The sequence below is a fragment of the Arvicanthis niloticus genome, chromosome 17 (assembly GCF_011762505.2).
Source record: "Arvicanthis niloticus isolate mArvNil1 chromosome 17, mArvNil1.pat.X, whole genome shotgun sequence".
NCBI classification, from domain to species: domain Eukaryota; kingdom Metazoa; phylum Chordata; class Mammalia; order Rodentia; family Muridae; genus Arvicanthis; species Arvicanthis niloticus.
In genome coordinates, this window is record NC_047674.1 from 27,448,027 (window position 1) to 27,473,989 (window position 25,963).

General features: G+C 41.4%; 1 protein-coding gene across 1 annotated transcript in view; it reads right to left on the reverse strand.

The window, feature by feature from the left end:
• The window catches only part of Il18rap (interleukin 18 receptor accessory protein), a 32,182-nt gene extending 14,577 nt beyond the window's left edge, over positions 1 to 17,605 (reverse strand). Inside the window, 6 exon segments of the mRNA XM_034521897.2 lie at positions 3,892 to 4,042; positions 11,156 to 11,339; positions 11,428 to 11,749; positions 12,175 to 12,338; positions 16,309 to 16,478; positions 17,471 to 17,605. Of these exon segments, the coding sequence (XP_034377788.2) occupies positions 3,892 to 4,042; positions 11,156 to 11,339; positions 11,428 to 11,749; positions 12,175 to 12,244 (727 nt within the window). The 5' untranslated portion in view covers positions 12,245 to 12,338; positions 16,309 to 16,478; positions 17,471 to 17,605.
• Between the last annotated feature and the right edge of the window lie 8,358 nt (positions 17,606 to 25,963).

Below are 25,963 nucleotides of genomic sequence, written 5' to 3' on the forward strand. Positions count from 1 at the left end.
GTACACACGCACATGAGCACATGCACACACGCATACGCATGCAGGTGCACATATACACACAACTTGTCCATGAAGTGACTGGTACATCAGGCTACAGATGTTAGATTAAAAAACTAGTTCTTCATGAATCCATCTTTCCTATGGTAAATGATCACCTAGTCAGTCCTGCTCACTGCAAACTTGAACCTCCATCTATGTCTCCTACAGGAAGATTTCTTCTTGTTGCCATTTGGCTGAGCCACCAGCCAAGAGGAAGAACCTGACCAAGGAACTGAGCTTCCAAACCATCCACCCAGCAACTCTACAACTCACAGTTTACCTTGGGATGGAGGAGCAATGCATCTAGACTCTGGTTTTATTTGCCCTTTACCTTTCTGCCACGAAGTTCCCAATGTGTCTCCACTGCTCTGCTTTACCTTGAAGGTGTTCCGTCTCCCTTGAAAAGCCATGGTCTCTACTGCAGCACCTTGGCTCTCAGTTCTCATGGGCTTCCTCACCTACGCCATCTCTCTTGTGCCCTCCAGCACCTACACAGCTCTCACAATCCTCCTTCTGACAGTCTTGGCCCCCAAAGGTATTTTCCTAGCACACCAAAAACTCTCCCTCCCATGAACATCCACCCACCAGGGTATGTTTCATGAAGCTCTTACTGCTTCACCTTCTTTCAGACATGCTGGAAGTACTTCAGGGGCTCGGGAACCTGCTCCTCAACTTGGCTATTCTCACACTCCCTTCCCCAGCCTTGACTGAGATCTCCATCACTGATCTAACACCCTCTCTTCATTGCAATGTGATCATTGAAGTCCTTCCAAATTAGCATCTCCTCTCCTCTTTCTCTGTCTTCCACTCTTATTAAACTGTGCTACCATTTACTGACTACCTTCTCTGAGAACTAGAATGTCTCTTCTCTCTTCTCATTCACTTTGTAAAACACATGGCTTTCTGTTGACTCAGTAACTCTGTTCCCTCCACCTCCTGAGGTATCTTCACCAACTCTTATGCTTGATGACCACACCTACTCCTACCTTGCCCACTATCAGTAGAAGGCAATGCAGCCCTGACTCCCATTTTTGGCTTTTTCTATTCACAGGCCCTACGTTCTCATGAAAGCATCTCCTATATATTTCTACTACCATTTATCTCTTCCGATTCATGCCCATTGTCATGGCTCTGCTGGCAACTTCCTGAATTAACCACATCTTCCCTGCTTACAAACTTACTTTCAAAAATATTACTTCTTCATGTTAGTCAAAATGATCTGTGCTAGGTACAAATCTGTCCATACATTGCAATACTGAGTGGTCCTCTATTGTCCCTTGAATAAAACTCCAAACTTGTCAGAAGTGGTCACACAGGCCTATGATCCCAGCTCTGAGGAGGCTGAGGTGAGAGATTACAAGTTTAGTGCCAACTTAGGCTACATGTGAATTATTCTATCCTGGTATACACAGGGAGACCTTAACTCAAATAATGAAACAAATAAACAAACACACAAAATTCTCCACACAAAGACAAAGAAGAATGAACCAACAACTTAAAACCAACTTCAAGTGTGAAGTGGGCACTGCTGTCAGACCCCAACCTCCCACCTGATGATCCCTTTTCTCTGGTCTTCTGTCTCTCTCATCTGTATGGTGTCTTCTCATGAATCTTGGACATGAGTGGTACTTCTGCTCCTGACACCAAAGAGAACGGCACCACACACTCTTCTCTTCCTAATGGAATGAACATGGGTGCTCACTTTTTCCCCCAGGGCTCTGACTTGAATGTGCATCACCAATGTTGGACCTGGCAGACTGTGATGGTTTGTATATGCTTGGCCCAGGGAATGACACTGTTGGGAGATGTGGCCTTGTTGGAGTAGGTGTGTCACTGTGGGTGTGGGCTTTACTATTCTTGTCCTAGCTTCCTGGGAGCCGGTATTCTGCTAGCAGCCTTCAGATGAAGATGTAGAACTCTCAACCCCTCTGTACCATGCCTGCCTAGATGTTGCCATGTTTCCACCTTGATTATACTAGACTAAACCTCTGAACCTGTAAGCCAACCCCAATTAAATGTTGTCCTTTATAAGACTTGAATTGGTCATGGTGTGTGATCACAGCAGTAAAACCCTAACTAAGACACAGACCTTATCCATACCCTCTGCTCCTTTCTCTCCTTCTCTACTGGGTGGTGACCTCCTGTTTTCTATCTCTCTGACCCATAACACAGTCATTTCTGAGAGGTCAGAGAACTGATCCTTAATCCAAAGTTAACACACACATTTGGTGTCTGTTTTATGGCAGCATAGGGAGAAAATCAGATGAGGATTAAGCATGGCACACCAGAATGACCAACATAGATGAAATAGTCCTACAAATGAGAAAGAAAAGTAAATTCTACCATGAGAAGTTAAGGGCTTGTGGATGTCTGCATATAAGAATACTCACACATCACTTGTGAAAGTGATGCCAGTACTGTCTGTGCATAGAATTTCTCTTCTAAGGAGGACTCTCATACATGATAAAGCCATGGCAAGGGCAAGGGCCTGGAAATAAACAGATATGGCTCAATATTAATCTATCCCAACTGGACTGTATCTTGTTGCACCCCAACCTCACTGTATCTTGATGCTCCCTAACTGGATTGTATCTTGATGCACCCCAATTGGACTGTATCTTGATGCACCCCAACTGGACTGTATCTTGATGCACCCCAACTGGACTGTATCTTGATGTACATCCACTGGACTGTACCTTGAGGTAAGAAAACCAGGAGTAAACTCCATTAATGTTTTCACTAAGAACTAAGTCAGCTACTTTATTGTCCTTTGGAATAAAGCATCAATGACTAATTCTGTTATGTTTTGGCCCCAGGATACAAGACTTAATAATTTACGATTATCATTTGGCTATGCCGTTATTTGTAACGCTGGTAAAAATGATGCAAGGAAGAAGCCAGAAAAGACTTGATCCAAAAGATAAAAAATACAGGGTGAGACATTTGATGTTTTTGTTAGTCGGGGAAGAATAAATTAGGAGGAGGAAGTAAAAGCACTACTTGATACCAATCAAAAAGTCTCATGGCCCCCAAATATTATTTAGGAATATTTAAATTTTGCTCATCATGAATAATGGGTACCAGTTGGAAAGCATCTCCTTAGTATAATAGTGACGGTTTAAGATGCAAAAGGCAGTATTGTATTTTATCAATAGATGCATGTGTATACAAAGAAAAGCTCAAAAGCATAAATTTAATCTAGATCAGGGGTTTTAGGGTTCAAGAGCCTTTTAGGGTTCACTCATAGAGGTTACGTAAGACAACAGAAAGCACAGGTATTTACATCACAATCTATAACAGTAGCAAAACTAGTTATGAAATAGCAACAAAATAATTTTATGGCTGGGGCTCACCACAACACAGGGAACTGAATTAAAGTGTCACAGCATTGGGAAGGTTGAGAACCACGGATCTAGACTATAATTTTTCAGTGCCTCATGGGAAGCAGATGGGGCACAGATCTTAAGCTGTAGTAGTGATGTTCCTTTTCTTAAAAAATAAATACACAAGATTTTAAACATGTAAAAAAATTAACACATTTTTAAACAGATATGTGGATATCACTTAATGCTTCATGTAGAAAATATCTAATGTATATTTAAATTGATTGCAAAAATTAAACCAGAGAGAAAGAAATAGATATCCCACCTCAAGATGAAGATGACCCAGAGCTGAGCCTCTCTGAGTGATTAGACCTTGGTTGATGGAGACGTTGGATTTGCCAACATCTTGCAACCCTTTAATGGTTGCCCGTGTGTGACTATCTCTTTTTTTAATCTAAAGGAAAATAATCACTTAACCAAATAAAGATGATTTTCACTGGTCAAGAAGAGTTCAGAAAAAGTCACTTACCAATGGTTCTCACTTGAACCGCAGCACGGACTGTCCAGGAACTCACATTATCTGCCTGAGTGTAATCACATACATACAAGCCTTGGTGAAAATCATAAATATCTTCCACCACGATTGGATTCTTCTTATGCTTGGAAAGTAGTCTTCCATCCTAATCCAGAAGATGAGAAATTAAACACCTTTCTGTAACCTCAGAGTTCTTATTGACATTCATTTCACCCACAGTAAAGCTTCAGAAACTCGGAACTTGGGGTCAAACAAGAAGCTGTCTCTTAAAATTCTTGGTGACCTTCACACAGTTTCTGTAGTTCTTCACAGACTGACCTGGTCCCATTCTGGGCTATGGCTCATTTGCGTGCCTGTCTTTCCCTGAGGAGTCACACTCTGTGGAATCCCTGCATTTCCAAGGCCTTTGTCACTTCCCCCAGAGCACAGGCTGCAGCTCCAGCCAAAGCTCCAACAGGACTCAGATTTTGGGAACAAAATCATCCCTTGCTCCCAGCAGAACTGCCATTTCACATCTCCAGAAGCTTGGAGGCAATCAGATATTACAGGCACATCGTTTTTTATAGAAATAATGTGATGGGATACATCCCTGTCTATAGTTCTTGAAAGTAGTCATTGACCCTAGGAAGCAAGTGCATTGTGGGTACATGGTAGGGAGTAACCAAGAGTCCCTGCAGAGTCTCAAGCTTTTCTATCACATCACACAGAGTGCTCAAGGGAGTACTTAGCAGCAGATCTCAGCTCACATAAAACAGGGCTACCTCCTCTCCTTGAGTCTGAGCAGAGTTGTGAAGAACACAGGGGAGCCAATTAAAAATCGATGTCATCAGGCTGGAGAGATGGCTCAGCCGTTAAAGGCTAGGCTCACAACCAAAAATATAAAAATCGATGTCATCTTAGGACATGTAGAACACAGCTCGGGTATGGAAAAGAAGGCCAAGGCAGACTCTGAATGTGTTGATCATTGTTTCACTAGTAAATAGCTTTCTTAGACATGTGAACTTAGGAGTGCACAAAGCAAGGAAAGTTACATGATAGGACATTTTGAGAAAGGTGTCTAAAGGTTGCTGTGGAGTTCTTGGAGTCTGAAGTAAAGACTATTAAAACCACCTTCCTATCACCAGGGTTTTTAGGGCACTGTGGGGGCTCAGTCATATCCATGGAAAGATTTGTCACCACTGTTCTGACTCCTGCAGGCGAACTCCATATAAGATGCTTCTATGACACATGACCTTCTACTTTCCCATGAGCATCAAGAGTAGATCTTTTACAATTACAATCTAAAGAAAGGAGAAAGCAGAGACAACAAACTGGGGAGAGTCTGATCTATACAAAGACTGCAAAACTCTCTCTTCCGCATGACTCCATATGGTTGTCATTAGATCACAAACCTCCCAGATGCCACTGCCTTACACATCAGGCCAGCTGCTGTGACTGACCTTCAGCCTTCCTCTTCTCCCAGGTCTCCCTGAAGGCCAAATATCCCTGCTTCCTCCTGGTGTAGGGCACACTAGCTCCTTTAGAAACCTTTAGGAAAGGACACCTTGCATTGCCTTAGGAGACTGACCACTTTCTCTTCAGATGCAGTGTGTAGTCTGTGGTTTCACTAACTCCCTTAGTAAGGTTCTCACCTAAAGGACGATTCCTCTCAGAGTGCCTCTTTCTTGAACCACCTGTCTGCTTCCTCTCCATATGACCTATTGCTAGTCCAAAAGGAGTCTCTGACTTGGCATTCATGTGGATTTTATCTCTGTTTATTTTACAAATGAGAAGACAAGTATTTTAGAATTTAAGTAAAAACTAACATGAGCATGCCTGGTAAATGAAGAACTGAATATCAAACATAATTTTTCTGACTAAGAGTCTTATTTACTACTTGAGAAATTTCCCTTCCACTGCTCTTCTCACAGGAAGAAGCAGGAATTTCCCCTCCTCCAAGTGTCTGGTGCAGTTCCTGTGGCCCAACAAAGAACTTCTCCCCGGGCTGTCAAATAGCCTGAGAGGGCCACACTGGTCATAGAGGGTAGTTGCAAGACAGGAGGAATAGTCAGGGTAAGAGGCAGAGACAGACAGCTTAAATATTTGTCAGATGATGTGAAGATCAAGAACACTCCAGAAGTGAGTAAGAAGAAAAGTCCAGAGATAAGGCTTTAGAGAAGCCACTAAGAGCATATAAGGAACAGAGCGGAGACTGTGGGCAGTAAATCTCCTGAGAATCTGGAGGGAGGGTGATGACACAATGCACCATCACTAAGAAAGACCCCAGTCAATCCATTGAGGAGTGTAGATGGTTCCTCATTTTATAGATAGTGACCATGGCTTAGTGTGTGCCATTAAAAGACTTTGTGAAATGGAGCTCAAAAGAAGTGTCAAAGAAACATGGAGAAAGATGTGGAACCCATCAGTCACATGCAAGACCGGCAGGAAGGAGAGGTAAAGACTCTGCCCAGAGTACTGTGTTGTGCTCCAAAGAGGAGTGGTAGAAAATAACAGTACAAAGGGGGAGCACCCACAGGGTGGCCTGTGTGGAGAGTTGGGGGTCCTAGGAAGAGCAAGTGAAAACCAGACATGTAAGGGAAAGAACAAACTCATCCCTAGTGAGAAGACAATCATTGTGATTTTGTAGTGTACTATCCAGAAGCTTTATTGCCAGGCAGCACAGCACTAGGGAGCACCCCAAAACTGTAGGGTGCTCTAGGAATGGTGCTGTCTATCTGGGCCTCCCCATCTGTTCTGGGGGACTTCCTGGGTCTGTATTTTCAGCCCTTTCTCCTTGATAGACTTGATAGACTCACCATCATCATGTTTGGATTTAAGCACATCGTATCTTTGCTATCTATAATCTAGCCAGTTTTTATTGTCTACAATACTATGATAAATACCATGAACTATTGTGAGCCAAAAAGTTCTAAAATATTATGATTGCCTCTTTAACTCATTCCTTGTCAAAGCATCTGATTATCCCTCTTCTTCCATAAAAGTGTCTCCTCCCTTCATTCTAACCCCAGTGCTAGTTCTGTGGATTGGAATACATAACAGGAAAGGTCAAACATGCCAGCGGGGCTCCATCCCTGCTGCCATGCTCATGAGCAACTGTATTTCCAATAGAGCTGAGTTTATACCATGCAAGAACTCTGCTTCTGTCACACTGAGCAGTTTACACTGAATCGGTTCCTTGCTCTATCTCTGTTGCGATGTCATTCTTTTTTAGTAAGAACCCGCATATCATCTCTTGCTCCAGTCACCAGACAATGCTAAACTTTTGCTTCCATCCTGTAGTAATATTCATTTCAATATAATCTATGGCAATTAATAAACCAGACGTTTTAAATTATGGGTTCAATGTCAGTTCCTAGTCAATGGACTGAGTAAATTATTGAACAGATGGTGAATGAGCAGCCGGAAGGGAGGTGACGGTTAATATCAGCCAGCATGTGTTCACTCACTACCAGTGTATAAAAGTCATCTAATTTTCCTGCATAATTGAGAACTTAGATCAGAGGCTCAGGGCACTATAGTAAATGCATTCGATCTTTATTCTCTGGTGTAATTTGGACAATATTTTCGTGATCTCCCTGTTAAGCAATAAGATACTTATGAGCTGAATAATAGGACTTATAGGTGCCTATTTAAATAACGGAACAGTAATACTCCCTAGAGATCACAATGTGCAGCTGGAAGCATTCTCCAGAATCCATAGCTGAGAGAGAAAGCTGTCATGTAAGCTTGCTCAGCAGCCCTCCCTCCTCCCCACACCTTTCGTTGTTGTTGTTGTTGATCTTACAGGTTTTGCTTTGTTATATTACAATTTAAAATTTTGTGTTTTAAGGGATTTCTGTGTGAGTGAGTGAGTGAGTGAGTGAGTGTGTGTGTATCTGCATCAGTATGTCTTTTTATGCTTTTTCTTTGACTCTTTTTTTCTGTCGGTTGTTTGTCCTATTCTGGTTTGATTGGTTTTATAGTTTGCTTTCTAATGACAAAGAAAGATAGGGTGTGGATTTGGGAGGATAGAGGCCAGGTGGGGAGGACCTGGGAAGAGTTGGGAAAGGGGAAACCATAATCAGAATATATTGTATATAAAATATCTATTTTCAATAAAAATTAAAATCATCTTAAAAAGTATCACGTGGTCATGTTTAACCTATCAGTTTCAGAATTCTGAGAATGATACCTAGTATAGAATTATAAAATCAAAACCCTAAGTTTCTTAACACAGAATAATGAGCTAAAACCAACATATTAGAATCTAACAGGAGTCAGCATAAAGTTAGGAACATGGGTGACAAACTTTAATCCTAGACACACAATTGAGAATGCTCCTTAAATTGTCTTTTCATGGTTCTTACAGAAAAAATATAATGTGGGAGATTTGAATATGCTTGGCCCAGGGAGTGGCACTATTAGGTGGTATGGCCTTGTTGGAGTGGGTGTGGCCTTGTTGGAGTGGGTGTGTCACTTTGGGGTGGGGCTTTGAGATCCTCCTCCTAGCTGTCTGTGAGACTGTCTTCTGTTTGCCTTCAGAACAAGATGTAGAACTCTCAGCTCCTTCTCCAGCACCATGTCTGCCTACATGCTGCCATGTTTTCTGCCATGATGACAATGGACTGAACCTCTGAATCTGTAAGCCAGTCCCAATTAAATGTTGTCCTTCATAAGAGTTGCTGTGGTCAGGGTGTCTGTTCAACGGCAAACACAAGCTATAAGCTGAGCTGGCTGGGATCTTGCCCTGAGATCATCACCCCCTTAATCTGTTTAGCTCCTTGAACACAAGATTCGGCTCTTTTTAACTTCCTGGTGCCCCTTTATTTCTTGAACCAAACATTTTGTAATTTTTCTTTTGAAGCTTGCTGTGCTTGATCAAAATGCTCTTCATGAGAGTGAACCAGAGGACAAAGTCTATGCTGGACTTTTCCTTTGTTAATACAATGAATCAAAATCTCTTTACCTTAGCCTCAGGTAGACTCTTGAGACGATAGCAAAAACCAGCCACATCCTTCACCAAACTATCACAAAAACAGTCTCTAGGCCATATAATAACATTCATCTCCTCTGAAACTTCTTGGGCCAGGTCTACACAGTTAAAATCACCCTCAGCACCAATGTCTTCCGTATTCCTAATAGGATGGCCCATTACGCCCTACTTAAAGCATTCCCCTGCCTTCAAAAAGCCACATTCCTCCAAACAAAAGCATGGTTAGGACTATCACAGCTATACCTCAGTACCTGGTACCAACTTCTATCTTAGTTAAGGTTTCACTGATTTGACAGACACCATGACCAAGGCAACTGTTATTATAAAGGACAACATTTAATTGGGGCTGGCTTACAGGTTCAGAGCTTCAGACCATTATCATCATGGTGGGAAGCATAGCAGCATCCAAGCAAGCATGATGCTGGGGAAGGAGCTGAGAGTTCTACATCTTGCTATGAAGGCAAGCAGGAAAAAACTGTTGCACAGATGTTGGGGGCCGACTTTTAGCAGAAAGCGGCTATCAGCTTTGCAGCCATCTTGAGCCATATACCCTGACATGAAACTTGAATTACAATAGCCTACAACAGCTGAGAACACTTCGATAATCTTGGTTTAGATACCTTGAGATTAAAGGTGTGTGAGATTAAAGGTGTGTGAGATTAAAGGTGTGTGAGATTAAAGGTGTGTGACTTAAGAGTATGACTTAGAAGTATAGAGATCAGAGTTAGAGACAAGACCTAAGGGCATGATTAAAGGTGTAACTTAGAGGCGTGGCTTAGAAGTGAGACATATAAAAGGCAGAGACAGAACAGATCAGAGATCAGACTATAGAAGACAGAACCAGACCACAGACTATAGAGGGAGAATCAGACAGGAGACACTTAGAGGAAGAGAGACTGAAGAATAAATGGGATTGAATCACACCCTGTCTGGTCTCCATTCTTTGAGTCTGCCCTCACCCTCGCTCTTGCTGAACCCTGACCCGCCGACTGGAGCGGCAGCTTGGGCCAGGATACAGTGGCCACCCAAACGTGGGTCGGCCGGGGCCTCAACATTTTGCCTGGGCTGCAACATTTATTTTGGCCGCCCCAACGTGGGGCTAGTGTGGACCCCAACATTATTTTGGCGCCTGAACAGTGACTCAAGCTTGGGCCTCAACACACAGACAGCTAGGAGGAGGGTCTCAAAACCTTACCCCCAAAGTGACACACTTCCTCTAAGAAGGTAACACCCACTCCAACAAGGTCATACTTCCTAATAGTGCCACTCCTTGAGCCCAATATATCCAAACCACTACAGCACATAAACATAGATATCAATAGGAATCCTGCAGGCCCATGAGAGGACATGATGTATTCAGAAGTCACTATGTGCAGCGGTTGAAATGAGAAAATGGCCCCATAGGATAATGTATTTGAATGCTTGGTCCCCAGCTGGTGGAACTATTTGGGAAGGATTAGGAGATGTCGCTTTATTAGAGAAGGTATGTCACTGATAGGTCTCTGTTGGATGAACATTCATGAGCAGGCGAACACTTAGAAAAAACATAGCATGGTGAAAACATCGAATGTTTTTGCTCTGACTATTTGCTTACCAGTTTAGTCAACATCATTATAAACTTTCTCCTGTGCCCTTTCTCTCAGGATCCCGCCACTCCCACAAACTTTGCACAAGTCACTGCTCACCTGGTGACTTGCTGCCCTTTCTTCAACATCCTCTCCTGTAGAAACTATTCCACTCCATGTCCTTTATACTTTAACCTGTCCTGAGTATACAGATGCCTGTTTATACCCAGTCATACCATGATATTCTCACATATTGACTTTTTCCCTGACACTGACTCCAAGGGTGACTCTATCGATCTGAATAGCAAGCTGTACTCTACATAAGGACAAAACCACTTTACAGACATAGATAGGTCTTTTGCTCAGCATAGAACAGCCCTTGTATAGCTCTGGGCCTCAGGCTCTCTCACTCATGTTTCTATAAGGCACCCATAATGACAGTACCATAAAATAATATTCTTACACCAGCTTTAGAAAATCCATCCAGGTGGCAGAGGATGGCCCTGTTGGACATAAGTGGGAGAACCGGCCCTTGGGCTTGAGGCGGTTCAATGCCCCAGTGTAGGGGAATGCCAGGGAGGGAAGTCAGAAGTGGGTGGGTGGGTGAGTACTCTCACAGAGGCAGAAGGAGGGGGATGGAATAGGGGGCTCCGGAGGGGAGACCTGGAAAGGGGATAACATTTGAAATAATACCCAATAAAAGAAAAAAATCCTTCCATACCTTATACCAGGTCATCTCTGGACTCTGTACATCACTTTGGCAGCTGAGACTTGGACAATGAATGGAACCAGTGCTACCAAGAAGTAGGACTTGCTCATCTTGTGCTGAGTTCCCACAGGATACGTTTCTCTGAGGCTTAACTTCTAAGACTGTCTTAATACAACAAGCCATATCCTGGGGCCTCCTAAGAGATAGAGAAGGTCCTGTCAGCACTTGTCTAGATAACAGAAAATTTGAGAATGTTTTCAGACAGGGATGATTTGGGGACATACCTAATTCTAGGTCTACAAACATATGACTCGATGCTGTTCATCTGAGGGGCCAATATATGCAGCATGCCTTTCTTCTGCGTATGAAGAGAGTTTCTACTGATCTCCTCTAGTGCACTTCCACTCCGAGGTTGCATGTACCACTGGACATCAGAGAGGTCCTTCTGACTACCACTGCAAGGTTTGTGAGCAGGACCTTGTGTGGGTGACAGTTGACTTATATGGGAGAAATTTTGCCTCCGAAGCTCTTGTAAATCACAAAATAGGACTAAGTTCTCTGCACCCCTCGCAGAATATGTCCACAGAAGGTTTTTGGTGGCACAAGCTGAAAATTATGGCAAATGAAACAACACAGAGAAGCACATTAGAAGGTGGAATTCCCATTTATATTACAAATATACTCAATATGACAAAGGACTAAGCTCTCTATTCTATGTGTACTATGTCTGTTTCATAGATGAAAAGGGTTTATGTTCTGATGGGCTTATGTCTGAATTTGCTATGAGTAATAGAATCATACACTCCTCCTTAGATGTCCCCAGTGAGCACTCAGCTGTGGTCATCAGGATCCCCCAGTGGTATGTTGTATGCTGAAAGCAGCCCTGACCAGAAATTCTTCTCCTCCCTCTTTTAACAGTGAGAAGATGCTGTGTACACTAATAGATCATCCCGCTGATGTATCATATCATCTGTCAGTTTAGACTTTGACCACAAGACTCACAGTGCTAACATGCAAAACAAAACCCATACCTGAATGATTAAATCCCATGGTGTTCTCTCCTGCAACAAACCAAAGAAACATCCAGCCCAAACAGAGCATGGTTCTCCTTTGCTCCTGTCATGGCTTCAGTGACTTCTCATCACCGGTGTGGAGTGTGCAGAGAGGCAAAACTCTTTCTCTGACATCCTCTTCACTTATAAAATAGGAAATGGAGAAATCAAAACCTGTGACCAAGCTTCAAGTCACACAGGAAACTCTGAAAGTGCACATCCCACCCAAACGGCCTTCAGAAGCCCAGAGTATGCATGGGTCTTTTCAGAGGCATGAAGCAGCTTCTTCCATATGTCATCTCTAGCACATACAAAGGATGCACACCTCAGTCCAGGGTTCTCTGAGGACATTACATGGGCCCTGGTGTATCTTCTAATAACATTTCTTTCTGTGGAATTCTTTTTTTTCTTAGAATGTTCTCATCTATTGTCAATTTCTATTTGTAATTTGGAAAGATAATGGTTTTTCCCCCTGAAAAAGATGGACTGGTTTGTGTAAAAACAACAGATTCTCCACACTTAGGGAGGCTCATGATTAAGCTCCTATGTATAAAACCTCAGAGTATCTATAAATTATTAAACAGTAGTTTAAAAGTATCTATTAAATAAATAGGGGTAAAAGCTTATGACTTGAAAGTATCACTATGATACCTTAGCTATAAAAGGAGAAAGCATGTGTCCTTAAAACTGAAAGTCAGACCTGAGCAGGAGTCACATCATTTGTCTCCTCTGTAGAGAAAGTGACCATGGCAAACTCTAAATAATAAGCAATGAGCACTAGGAAATTGGAAAGCATAAATTTGATGAACATGTAATTTTAAGCAGAAAATAAAATGTTTATTTATAGGGCACTATTGCCTAATTTGACATTAAAAAGAAAATTCGAAGGGTAGATTTTCTGTGAATGTCAGAAACCACCAAGAAATTGAGGTGATCATCCATTTTCTGTGGCTAGGAAGAGATGAGTGACTAGAGTAAGGAAATAAAGATCTCAGGATGAAGAGAATGAAGAGAAAGTGGGATAAAATCGTAGACAAGAATCATCTGCTATATGCAATGTGCTACATGAGAAGATATGAATGAATGACAGCCAATATTAAACACTATTCAAACAGAAGGGCAAGCTGGGTGGTCATGGAGCAGCCAGCTGAAGACAGCTGAATAGTGTAGAGAAACAGAATAGCAGAACATGCTAAAGCAGTGCACATGAGCATCAGTGCACATCATCAGCATCAGTGCACATGAGCATCAGTACACATCATCAGCATCAGTGCACATCATCAGCATCAGTGCACATCATCAGCATCAGTGCACATCATCAGCATCAGTGCACATCATCAGCAGGGTACATCGTCACCATCAGTGCACATCACCATCAGTGCACCAACACCAGCACATACCAGCATCATTAGTTGCAGATCCTGAACAGGAAGGAAAAGCAACATCACCCTCCTTCAAAAGCTAAGCCACAAAACCCTGGATGAAGACTCAGTACAGCTCACAGATCTTGCCAAACCTCCAACTTACTTAGGAGTTTGGGTGAGACAGTGACTCCTCCTGAGGGAGAGGTCAACAGTGAAAAAGACGTCAATGGTGTTACCTCACTAAATACCAGAGAGCTGTAGCTGGATATACCTTGGAAGGAAACCTACTGTTTCAGCCTCAGCTACCCAATAAACATGATCACAAAGAACAACCATGAGCCATGAAGCCTGGAATCAACTTGGCGCCTTCTCTGGATGGGAGATATATCTACACAAGGCATTTATAGAGAATGACTACACTCAGGCTTTCCAAGAGGCGTAAAGACAAGAGGTTGGCTTTCAGCAGCAAAAGTGATAGGACCTGGGGGGTCTCACTTTCTGTTGCTAAGAGCTAACCTCATCACCTCAAGATAACGGTGGAGCCCAATCTCCTCAAGTTTGAAGTCAATAATTGGAGTCAATTGTCTACCACAAGGTTCATTGCTGGCAGGACTCTGAAACCCCTGAGGAAGGGATTTGACTTCCCCAGTCCCATCTCTTCTGCAGAGAATGTCATGCACAGTCACCTTGGAAATCACAGAGTCTGGTGTCAAATGCAGATTGCTATGATTGTTTTGCCTTCAATGCACTTGAGGGTGTGGAAGAAACTGCCCAGCATACGGACTATCAGATGTAGCATCTCTGACTCCTGCTGCCCCAAACAGGAAAGTTTCCAACATGAAGACAACTCTGGTGGATGCTGGACATTGGGTACTTCAAAACTCAGCACTCTCCTAAATGGTAGAAAAGATAAGAGCCTCCAAATTCATGTGAGGTTTCTTTTCCTTTCCAACACAGACTCTGGCATAAAGAGTTGCTCCAACACATGTTTGTGCTACTGGTGCTCCATTTCTCCTTTTTTTATTAAACTTTTAGTAGTATTTTTAACTTTACTTTTTAAAGAATTTCAATGTTATTATTTCTATCCTCCTCATAATTATCTGAATCTACTCAGTCATTATTCCTTTACTGTACGATTAAATTTATTTTGTTCATTTGAACTTACCTCTGTTTTTGTAATGTTCTCATATCTTTTTGCCTTATTCTTCCTCCCTGTCCTTTTCTTCCTTTTCTCCCTCTCGTCTTTCTCCCTCTCTTGTCTTATTTTTTTCATTTGTTCCTTTAACCTTTATCCAAAATAGTAATTGGCTGAGTAACATTAACATTGTACCACTTTGTAGCCTATGGTTATTGCTGGTGTAGTAATTTGTTTCCACTGATTTTAAGAGTATGTGTGAAGTTTGCTCTGTTTTGTGTTGTTATTCTTTTCATGGTTTGTTTACTCTTTCTTGAATGGTCCTGATGAGGTGTGTCCCCTCAGGAGAATCTCAAATGAAAACCAAAGGGCGATCTAAAGCAAAATATAAAACGCCCAAACTAGAACAGAGAAGCTCAGTAAACACGATTAAGGTAATGTTCCACATCTCAGTGATGACACCTCAGTGACTAAGCCTAAGGACAGTAGAATGATTGCCATGCTGCAGAAATAATTCAAAGTCAGCGTGTAAAAATCATTAGTTACATTAAAGAGGAAGCAAGCAAGCACCAAAAAGAAGTAAAGAAATAAATTTAAGATATGGATAAGAAAACGAACATTGCAAAAAAGAAAGTGGAGATCGGTAAGTCATCCAGGAAGAAAATCAAGACTTCAGGAAAATAACCCACAGAAATGAAAAACTCAGTAAAAGTTGGACAATGGACATCACCGCCTGTGTCACTATGATGAAGTAGAATTTCAGAGACAGAAGACAAGGACAAGGAAACATGACATGCAGACATCAGTAGAGTAGAAATAAACAGAAATATGAAATACACAATATTATACAGGAAACTATTCATTAACATTTGAGCAAAACAATTGCCAATTGCTACATGGAAACGGACTATAAGCCCAAGAAGTATCTAGAACCTAGGCAGACTGAAGAATGATGTCTCCAAAACACATGGGAGTCAAAATGCTGAAGTTCAAAATAAAGAAACAATATTAGAAGCTGCAAAAGAACAAATGTTGACTTATTACTAAGGCAAATCTATCAGGAAAAGAAAAAAAAAAAAAAGACATTACACCTCAGTATAATCCCTGAAGGAAAGTATGTAATGGTGTATCACAGCAGTGAAAACAGGTGAGTGGCAACAGAAATAACTGTTTCAGTACATTTATCTTGAAGTAGGTGAAGAAAGAAAGAAAGCCAAGGACGAGTGCAGTTGGGATCATGTCATGACTACTAAGCCATCACTGTAGATGACATTGTATAATAAGACCTATGCTTATACAAGTAGGGGGAATGAAGCGAGACTTGATAATAAAAACACAGGAAAGAATACATTTCATGAGAAGAAGAAATAGACAAGAGAGAATTAGGAATAGCTTAGGCATTTCCAACTTAGAAAACCAACCAACCTTTAATGTAAAACTGATAGAAGACAATGAAATCAACAAAAAGGGTAGGAAGAAACAATCTCCTTTCATCAATAACCATAGATGCGAGTGGTTCTAATGTGCCAATTAAATCCCTCAAAATGGCTGAATAGATTAAAGAATATGAGCCTGTTATTTGTTGTCTACAAGAAACACCCCCATTTTACTTACTGGGTTTGATATTGGTTGTTTTGTTTTGTTTTATCACTGTGATAAAACACCATGACCAACACAACATGTAGAAGAGTTTATTTGAGCCTCTGGGTCCAGAGGGCTAGAGTCCATGGTAGCAAAGTGAAGCTTGACATCAGAAGCAGGAAGCTGAGGTCTCACATCACAATCTATAAGCACAAAGCATAGAGTGTGAACTGCGAATTGCAGAAATCTTTACATTCTCAATGGCATTTTTCCTCCAACAAGGCCACATCTCCTAAATCTACCCAAGCAGCACCATCAACTGAGGACCAAGTATTCAAACATCCAAGTCTATAGGGACATTGGTCAAGCCACTTTTCTAGCAAAGGTAAACACAGACTAAAGCTGAGACAATAAAAACCAACATGCCAGGCAAATTGAAGCCAAAATCAACAAGAATAGTTATATTTATATCTAACAAATTAGACTTCATGCCATACTGATAAAATATAAAAAAAGTTAATACACATTAATAAACTAAGTGATTCATCAAGAAAACAGAATTACTGTAATGTGCTGAATGCTGGGGTACCAGATTTCAGTTAGAAATCAGTACTAAATACAAACAGATTCACTCAGCTACAAAAACAGAAAATGATTTGGAAATCCCATTTTTAATCAGTATTAGGTCATCCAGACAAAACATCAACAAATAAACTTGGGCGTTAACCTGCACTGCAGCTCAAATGGGCTTACTAGACATCTATAAAAACATTCCATCTAAAATCTTCAGAATATACAATATTCTTAGCGGTCATGGTAGCTACTACCATTGTTGTACACAGACCAGACAAGAACAATCCCATTCTGAAAAGTCCACACTTCAAACCCTTGTCTCCCACTGCCTGTTTCTAAAAGACCACTTAATCTCATTCTACCGTTACCCAAACACGTCAGGGATTCCAAAGAGATCTTCCAAGGGTACAGTGTCTTATTTGTTGAGCATTGGCCAACTTAAACCAACATGGCTGCAGATTCTGCTTGTGGCAGCAAAAATGATTGACAGATACCAGTAAACATAGAACTCATATTTGTCATTCTGTAAACATGTGTGCTGCCATTCTTGTTTTCCCAGTAGGTAATCAAATGTTACATCGCTCATACAAGCAGTGCCCGTTATTAAACGATGACCACATACCTGTTCAGTAGTAGAAGGGAGAATCATATCTGGATGAAGAGGGTTTCCAAGTTTCTCATCTTGCCACCACTATACACCCCCTCCACAGAAGGAGGTAAGAGGCCAACGGGATGATCTGAAGATCTGCAAGATCTCTTTCCTAAAAGTTTCCAGAAGATTTTTTTTTTTAAAGTCTCTATCTTTTTCTCAGAAGCAGAAAAAGTTACCCTGAAGCTATTCAAAAGATACATGATTGACCATATTTTAGAGTAATAATGAACTAAGTTTTTCAAAGAACAAAGCTTTAGCTGGGAGGAGAAAAAATGAAAACTCTGAATGAATCGCCAGGAAGACTCTCAGTCCTGTGCATAGCCTTAAAATACAAATAAAAACGAGATGCTACAGAGTAGTCTAACAGTTGCAGTATTCAAACAATACTATGATACTGCTCACATGGTCCATGGTAGCTTGTTTCATGCTTGCCTCCAAAGATGGACAGGTAATGTGGCCTTTCAAATTTGACCAGCATTTGAATCCCTCAATTTATAATCCTTCCAATAAAATATAAGCAGCATTGTAAAATATATATATATATATACTTTGTAACTAGTATACTTTGTAACTAGTCACTTTTTCAAGTTAAGGTTAAAAACTACACTGAGATACAAATGTTGCTACCTAATAGCACATCTGTGATTAAAAACATTCCACAAAAAACAACTGTTTAGCAATTTACGTTTTAAGTCCTTAAAAAAATTATTTGGGGTTAAGGAATCTAGCAAAAGAATATTCTGTTCTCTTACCTTTGTTTCCTGCTCTTACATACACAAAAATAAAGAACTTCAAGTCTTTATGTCAGTGAATGCCAGCTTGTGCTTCTGAAAAAAAAAGTGTGAAAACACCCATTTTCAAAGGGTTTTACTACGTATTTTTTTTTCTTAGCAAGAGAGTTACTTAGAAAAGATGTAAGGACCATCCAACTCATACAGTTTGGAAATAATGAGTTATACCTGGACAGAAAAGGACAACCTTGGTATTTGGTAAAGGACTGCTGGCGTTGGAAAAGGCCTGGTCATAACAAAGAAAAAAATGAAATAAACTACCTTTTTATCCACGGAAGAAAAACCCTGAAATAAAGCATTCAAAGCTGTGCTCTGGCCAGCCTCCTTGACAAGAAAGGGGTTGTGGTTAGGTTTAGTTGAAATGGTGAGTAAGCCTGCTTCCTTTACAGGAATTTCCTGTACAGAATGTTAGCATTTGACATGGTTTCTCAACAAGGAAGTTTTTTTTTTCTTCCTCCTCCTCGTTCTCCTCCTCTTTCTTCTAAAACTAGGACTGCCAACCTTGCCTTTCATTTCAAACCTAAAGGCTTTCTTCTGATGAACTCCCTCTCACCAGCGTCACTTTTACAGAGCAGTAATTTATCAATGAGGAGAGTGAAATAATTGTAACTTTGAAAGGTGCTGAGGCCGTTTCTGTGCTTGTGCATCTTGGAATGCCTAATTAAGAACTCCACTGTAATTAAAACACTTTAGAGCACGGTGAGACCACACTAGTGACAAAGCCTCTTAATTAAACAATGCTATTATGCCTACTAGCCCCATAAAGATAAAGCTGAGGTAGCTGAGCACAGCAAGGCGTGCGGATTGTTTCAGCGCAAGACTCCAGAAGAGCACACAATACAAACAGAGCCAAAGTCTGTGCCAGGGTGGGGGCAAAGTGAGTGTTTACCTGAGGTGAAAGTGGAAATCTAAGAGTAGTTAGCAACTGACAGCAGGTCTAAGCCACTAAAAACATGTATCCATGCTAGTTGTGGTCCTAGCTCAAATTCCAAAAGGATTCAAGATTATTTTATAGCCTATTGCAGTGTGTGACAGATTCAGAGGAAAGCACATGAGGGGACATGAGCTTACACTCACAGAGTGCTGCAGGAACAGCCCCGTAATCAAACTCTAGACAGGATTAAAGGACGAATACCGAGGATGGAGGCTAAAGGACGTGTCTTTGTAATCTGTATTTGGAAGAGAAAAGCAGGACATCATGAACCAGATGAAGGACTTAGTCATCACAGGAAGCTCCGGCTTTATCACTTGGTACAACCAAACTCAATGCGGTGCACCCTCATGAGCAGAGAGAGAGCTGACCTGTGGAACAGAGTAGACAATGGAGAAACAAGTCTAATTGTGTGTGGAAATTTTGTAAAAATAGGAAAGAGCATCACAGACGAGCTTCGGTAAATGTGGCGTGATAATTGGGTGGTTCTATAGAAAACTATGCAATGACTCCTCACACCACACAACAGACTATGTTCCAAATGGACTAAGTTTTTTTTTCCTTAAATTTATATTTATTTTTTAAAATTAGTTTTTAATTTTTACAAACAAGTTCAAGCATAATTATGACACATTTCCTCGTCCCTTGCCATCTCTCTTATCTGATTATGTGAGCTATCCTTGCTTTGTTCTCTCTTACATACATGAAAACAACCTACTTAGTCTGTTCAGTGCTACCTGTATGTATACACTTTCTGGGCTGACCACTTGTTATTGGGTAACCAATTAGGCAAAATGACACTTCATTAACTATTATACCTGAATAATGTGACAGTCATATAGATGTCACATGATGTCAGAGTATTTATGTGCCAATAACTCTTAACTTTATCCAGAAGCTCCTGTGAACAGCAAGGTAACTTTTTAAATTAATTAATTAATTTATTTATTCACTTTACATCCTGATCTTAGCACCCCCCTCCTTACCACCCTACCCCTTTTACTCCTTCACCTTCTCCTCAAAGAATGGGAAGTGGGTACCATCCTGCCCTGGGGACATCTAGTGCCAGCAGGACTAAGCACATCCTCTCCCCCGAGGCCCATCCAGGCAGTCCAACCAAGGGAAGGGGATCCAACAGCAGGTAACAGAATCAGAGACGGTATCTGCTCTAATTGTTAGGGGAACCCCATGAAAACCAAACTGCACATCAGCTACAAATGTGTAGGGGGCCTGGGTCCAGCCTCTGCATGTTCTTTGGTTGGTGGTTCAAGTCTCTGTGAGCCCCCATAGTCCCAGGTTAGTTGACTCTGTAGGTCTTCTGGTGGTGTTCTTGGCCCCTCAAGCTCACTCAATCCTATCTCCAAATTTTCCACAAGACTATCTGAGCTCTGTCTGATGTTTGGCTGTGGGTCTCTGCATCTGTTTTCATTAGCTGCAGTATGAAGCCTGTCAGAAGACAGTTATGCTAGTTCCCTGTCTGCAAGCATAGCAGAGTATTGTTAATAGTGGCAGGGTTTGGCTCTCTCCTATTGGTTAGGTCTCAATTTGGGGCAGTCATTGGTTGGCCTCTTTTTTAGTCTCTACCCCATCTTTATCCTAGTACATCTTGTAGGCAAGAAAAGTTTTGGGTCAAAGGTTTGGTGGGTGGGTTGATGTCCCCCTCACTCCACTGAAAGTCCCACATGGCTACAGGAGGTGACCACTTCAGTCTCCATATCTCCAGCTGTTAAGAGTCTCAGCTAGGGTCACCTCCATAGATTCCTAGGAGAACTCCCTCATCCCAGGTCTCCAGCTAGTCCCAGAGATGACACCCCGCCCCCACTGCTTTCCATCTTTCTCCCAGCCCCCATACCTGATACCATACCCATGCCCATTCTCCTTTTCACCCCCTCTCCTACTCAGTTTCCTCCATCCATCCACCTCTGATGTCTCTTTTATTCTAATGTCTAGTTTCTTTGGGTCTGTGGATTGTAGCATGGTTATCCTACATTTTATGGCTAATATCCATGTATAAGTGAGTCCACACCATGATGTCTGTCTGGGTTACCTCATTTAGGATAGTATTCTCTAGTTCTGTCCATTTGCCTGCAATATTCATGATGTTCTTGTTTTCAATAGCTGTAGATTCCATTCCATTGTGTAGAGGTACCACATTTTCTGAATCCATTCTTAAGCTGAGGGACATCTGGGTTGTTTCTAGTTTCTAGCTATTATGAATAAAGCTGCTATGAACATAGTTGAGCAAGTGTCCTTGTGGTATAGTAGGGTATCATCTGGGTCTATGCCCAAGAGTGGTATAGCTGGGTCTTGGGGTAGAACTATTCCCAACTTTCTGAGAAATTGCCAAATTGATTTACAAAGTGGTTGTACAGATTTGCAGTCCCACCAGCAATGGAGGAGTGTTCCCCTTCCTCCATATCCTAGCCAGCATGTGCTGTTACTTGAGTTTTTGATCTTAATCATTCTGACATGTGTAAGATAGAATCTCAGAGTTTTGATTTGCATTTCCCTGATGACTAAGGATGTTGAACATTTCTTTAAATGCTTCTTGCTCATCAGAGATTTCTCTATTGATAGTTCTCTGTATAGCTCTGTGCTCCATTTTTAAAATTGGGTTATTTAATTTGCTGGTGTCTAATTTCTTGAGTTCTTTATATATGTTGTATATTAATCCTCTGTCAGATAAAGGACCTGTAAAGCTCTCTTCCTATTCTCTAGGCTGTCATTGTGTGTAATTTCTGGTGTCCTTTGCCTTGCAAAAGCTTTTCAGTTTTGTGAGATTCTATTTATTATTTGTTGATCTTAGTGCCTTAATAAAGTTGGGAAATTTTAATCTAAAGTGTAGTTTCATCCTTTATGATCTGAGAATAAGTAAATACAAAAAAAAAGTAAAAGGAAAATGATAAACTCTGGGAAATATTTGAAACTTACATACACAAATCTTGTCATCTGCAATGTGGAGATTTCTTCCAGCAATGGAAATAAGATTAAACATCCCACAATAATGTTGACAGAAGGCAAAGGATGGACTCCTATCCATCACTATTGCGATGGCAGACAGCACAGTCCCTTTGGGGAGAAATAAACCAACATCAAACTAAACCATATGTGTGTTTGCTGACACAGCAAGCCTGAATCTTTGACATGATCTCAAACATATTCAAGCAAAATATGTGAAGACATCTTTGAATAATATTGTCTTTTGTAACATAACTAATAAGAGCAAAATACTGAAGGCCCTTAGGACTGATTGAATGAACTATGACGTAAGAATAAATATTCCAGGTATTTGTATGAAATAAGAAGCGTTTTCATGTCTAATTATCAAGTAGTTACTAATATGGTTTCAGAAAATTATGAGTGGTGAGAGATGTAAATATCCGTGCAAATTTATTTAGAATATGGAAAAAATTCAATGCCACTTTTTAAAGTGTTTCCTTTCAGGTACAGAGTAAACAAGAGGTAGAGAGGAATAAATGAGAAATGAATTCTGTATGAACTTTATTTTGTAGGTTTGCAAATATTTTTTCACACAAAGTAAAATGTTAAGAAGCGATCGCTAAAAATAAAAACACAAAGAGGGAGCCTAACTATATCAAGTCAACAAAACGCTACCAAAAGATCATTTCATGTGATGTCAGAACACACTTGACTTTACCTTTTAATGAAATATTCCTAAATGGAAATAAACTTAAAAGTGACAAATTGCTTTTATTTTAAAAAACCTGTTGTTTAATATAAGTATTAAAGTTATTCTGAGATTATATATACTGTACATTGAAGAAGATTAATAATTATGTTAATATCATCAAGAACTAAAGCTCTTGATGCAAAGGTTATGAAGGCAAAGTTAATGACTAAGTAAAACTTGCAGTCTTTAGTGAAATCGTCCTCAGAGTTGATTCAAGATCCCCTTCTCCCTTCTCCTTCTTTCCTCCTCCCTCCTCTTTCCTCTCTCCCTCTCCTCCCCAACTCCCCATGTGTCTGCCCTTGCTCTGTCTGATTGAGGAAAACTTGATGACCTGAGACTCAGTAAACCTAAGACTGGTTCCCCTACCCTGAATACAGTTTCTGCTGAACAGCACATATAGCTTCATAGAGAGGTGTCTAAGAAAAGGCCAGAGCAGCTTAAGTCTGCTGTGTCTTCTCGTGTCAGGAAACCACAACAACAGAAGAAGGAAATGATTGAAAGTCAGCAGCAATACCCAAGGACTTAGACATCTCGCACACCTCCCAAGCTGATTGGCTTCAGTGTCAGCAGATTACTGTTAGTTTATAAGATGCTGTATGCAGAAAGCACCCATTTCTTATGATGCAGCGTAGCATGCACAGTGATGTCATAGCATTAAAATACAGAGTGAAAATAGCTCAAGCTGCAGTGGGAGACAGGCTAAGCCTGGGAAGCTATTTAAAATTTTAATCTGATTGCAGATGTTTGAGTATTTGTTGCGCATTCCTCCTGCTATGTAGGTTTGAACTGTTTGCAATCAATGTTTAATAAATAAAAGCAGAGGGTTGATGGCCTCCTGCTGCTCTTTTATAACCTAAGTGTGCAGTCCCTTTTGCTCAGATTTTACTTTGCTGATTTCATGATGTGAATGGGTTGCACTCAAAGTGACTACAAAGAGAGACTAGAAACCATATTAGAAAGTGGATGACCTACTTGGGCAGGTCATTTGAACAAGATGACCCCAAACTGAAAATACAGTTTGCTTACACGTGTCAAAAACACAGCTTACAACGCCCACCCACATGATGGAACTTCAATTAACATGGAACTTCTGCTAATTTTCTGGTGATGGTATTAAGCCTGATCCTTAGTGAGGACTCTGCCAGCCTGTTGGCATGTCCAGCAAATGATGAAGAGTGTGGAATGTCTAGGTTGCTGCTCAGCTTTTAGACTGTATATCCAGAGGGTATTTTTTACACCTAAACTTTGATCTCTTCAGAACTATTTTCTCTGGATCTCACTCTGTTAAACTGGCTGGCCTATATCTCACTGTATAGCTAAGCCTGGCCTCTAGCTTACAGCAATCCTCCTAAGTTAGCTTCCCAAGGTATAAGTGAGTAGGCCTGACAGGATTATTTTTCTAAGTAGAATGTTCATGAAGAATTCAACATACAATGCACAGCTGTAGCTTCAGTGTTTTGTGAAGGAGAAAAGGTGGGGTAAAGTGGAAGTACCTGGAGCCCAAGGTATGCTCCCCAGATCTGCATCTGCTATTCCAGGATAGTCCCCATGACACCTCTGAAGTACCCAAGACTCTCATGTAACAGTGCCAAGGCCCACTGACATGCTCACAATCCATTACTGAGTGTACACACCAAGTTGTAGTAATTATATAATCTAGGAGTGGCATTCTCTGGGTTTATATGTCTCCCACCAGAAACAGGTCTCAGAGAAACCTAGTAGTTGACTGGAAGCTCCAGGCCTAGGCTCTGATTGCTATCACTGTGGCACGAAGATGCAGTAGGAAGGGACCCTGCCTTCCCACCTAACACACACAGACCATTTCCTGTTAGCTCAGTGTCTTGGTCACTCTGAAGAACCTCCTTCCCCCAGCCCTGCCCCACTGTGCTAGAGATCTCACATGCGTGAAGGTTCCTTCTTGAAAAATATGACTTTCCCTAGCTTTTGTCTCTGCTTTAGAGCCATACTTCAGGAGCTGGTGACTCCTGAAATCCTTCCCACCAGCCCCCACCCACACGGGAGCATTAAAAATACAGTTCAACTTGGCTTTGGACTCCATTGCTTATGTTCCCATTCTGGCACCATGTCGGTACCTGCCCCCTCTGACACCTTCTGAGTCCCTTGGCAGGCCACCTGGCTTGCCACCGAACACCACTCCAGCTCCACTCTAGTCTTCCCTCCGTGCATCTTGGGGATGCCATATGTAATCACGCCTCACCTAGGATATGCTTTCATCTGGCTTTGTCTTTTTGCCCTAAGCTGAATGGCCTATAAGGCACATAAACACCCCCTTGTTCTTTTCCTATTCTGAGCCATACCTAATGCCCTTAGTGGCCTGAGTGTATGGAGTAACCAACCACATGCAGCTTGTACTTGAGGGTCATTACATAGGACAGAACTCATACCTGGTATTATCAACATGGTCAGAAGCCCATGGCTGGGGAGGGCATAATACCTAGGGTGGGACCAATTATTGTTACCTTGCTAAATGCTAATATTATCAAAATCCTTCTAAATATCAATGTTTGTGCCTACAGACCTGGGCTGCTCTCAACCTTGATTTAAGAAAGCTTTCATTTTTTTTTCATTTTTGAGTGGCAGTCAATGCAAAGAAAAAGGATCAAAGTTCTGAGAGCAAGTGAATCTGAGTGCTCCGCCTATACAAGACATCTTTGTTAGCTCTACCCTACCTCCTGCCAAAGCTCAGGGGACATCCTGGAAGAGGAGGCAGGAAGAATGTAAGAGCTGGAGGATGCACAGCAGCACAAGACCAAATCAGCCAACACTGCAGCATCGATGGAAAAGATGTCATGAGGATTCTAGCTCTAACTGTCGGCAGATGATGGCTGCTGGAAGAGATAGAACCCGTCGGGTCGGTCTTCTTTGGAGATGTGCTTCCTAGTTAGTGTGTGCATGTTCTGGTAGATGGCCTTAAGCCATATCTACAAGAAACACTAACTGGACTTAGGTTATTTCAAAACTGAGGGCAGTAGTGGGGAACGTGTTGGGGAGCAGGGGAAGGTGGGGGAGAGAATGGGTGTAGACATGAT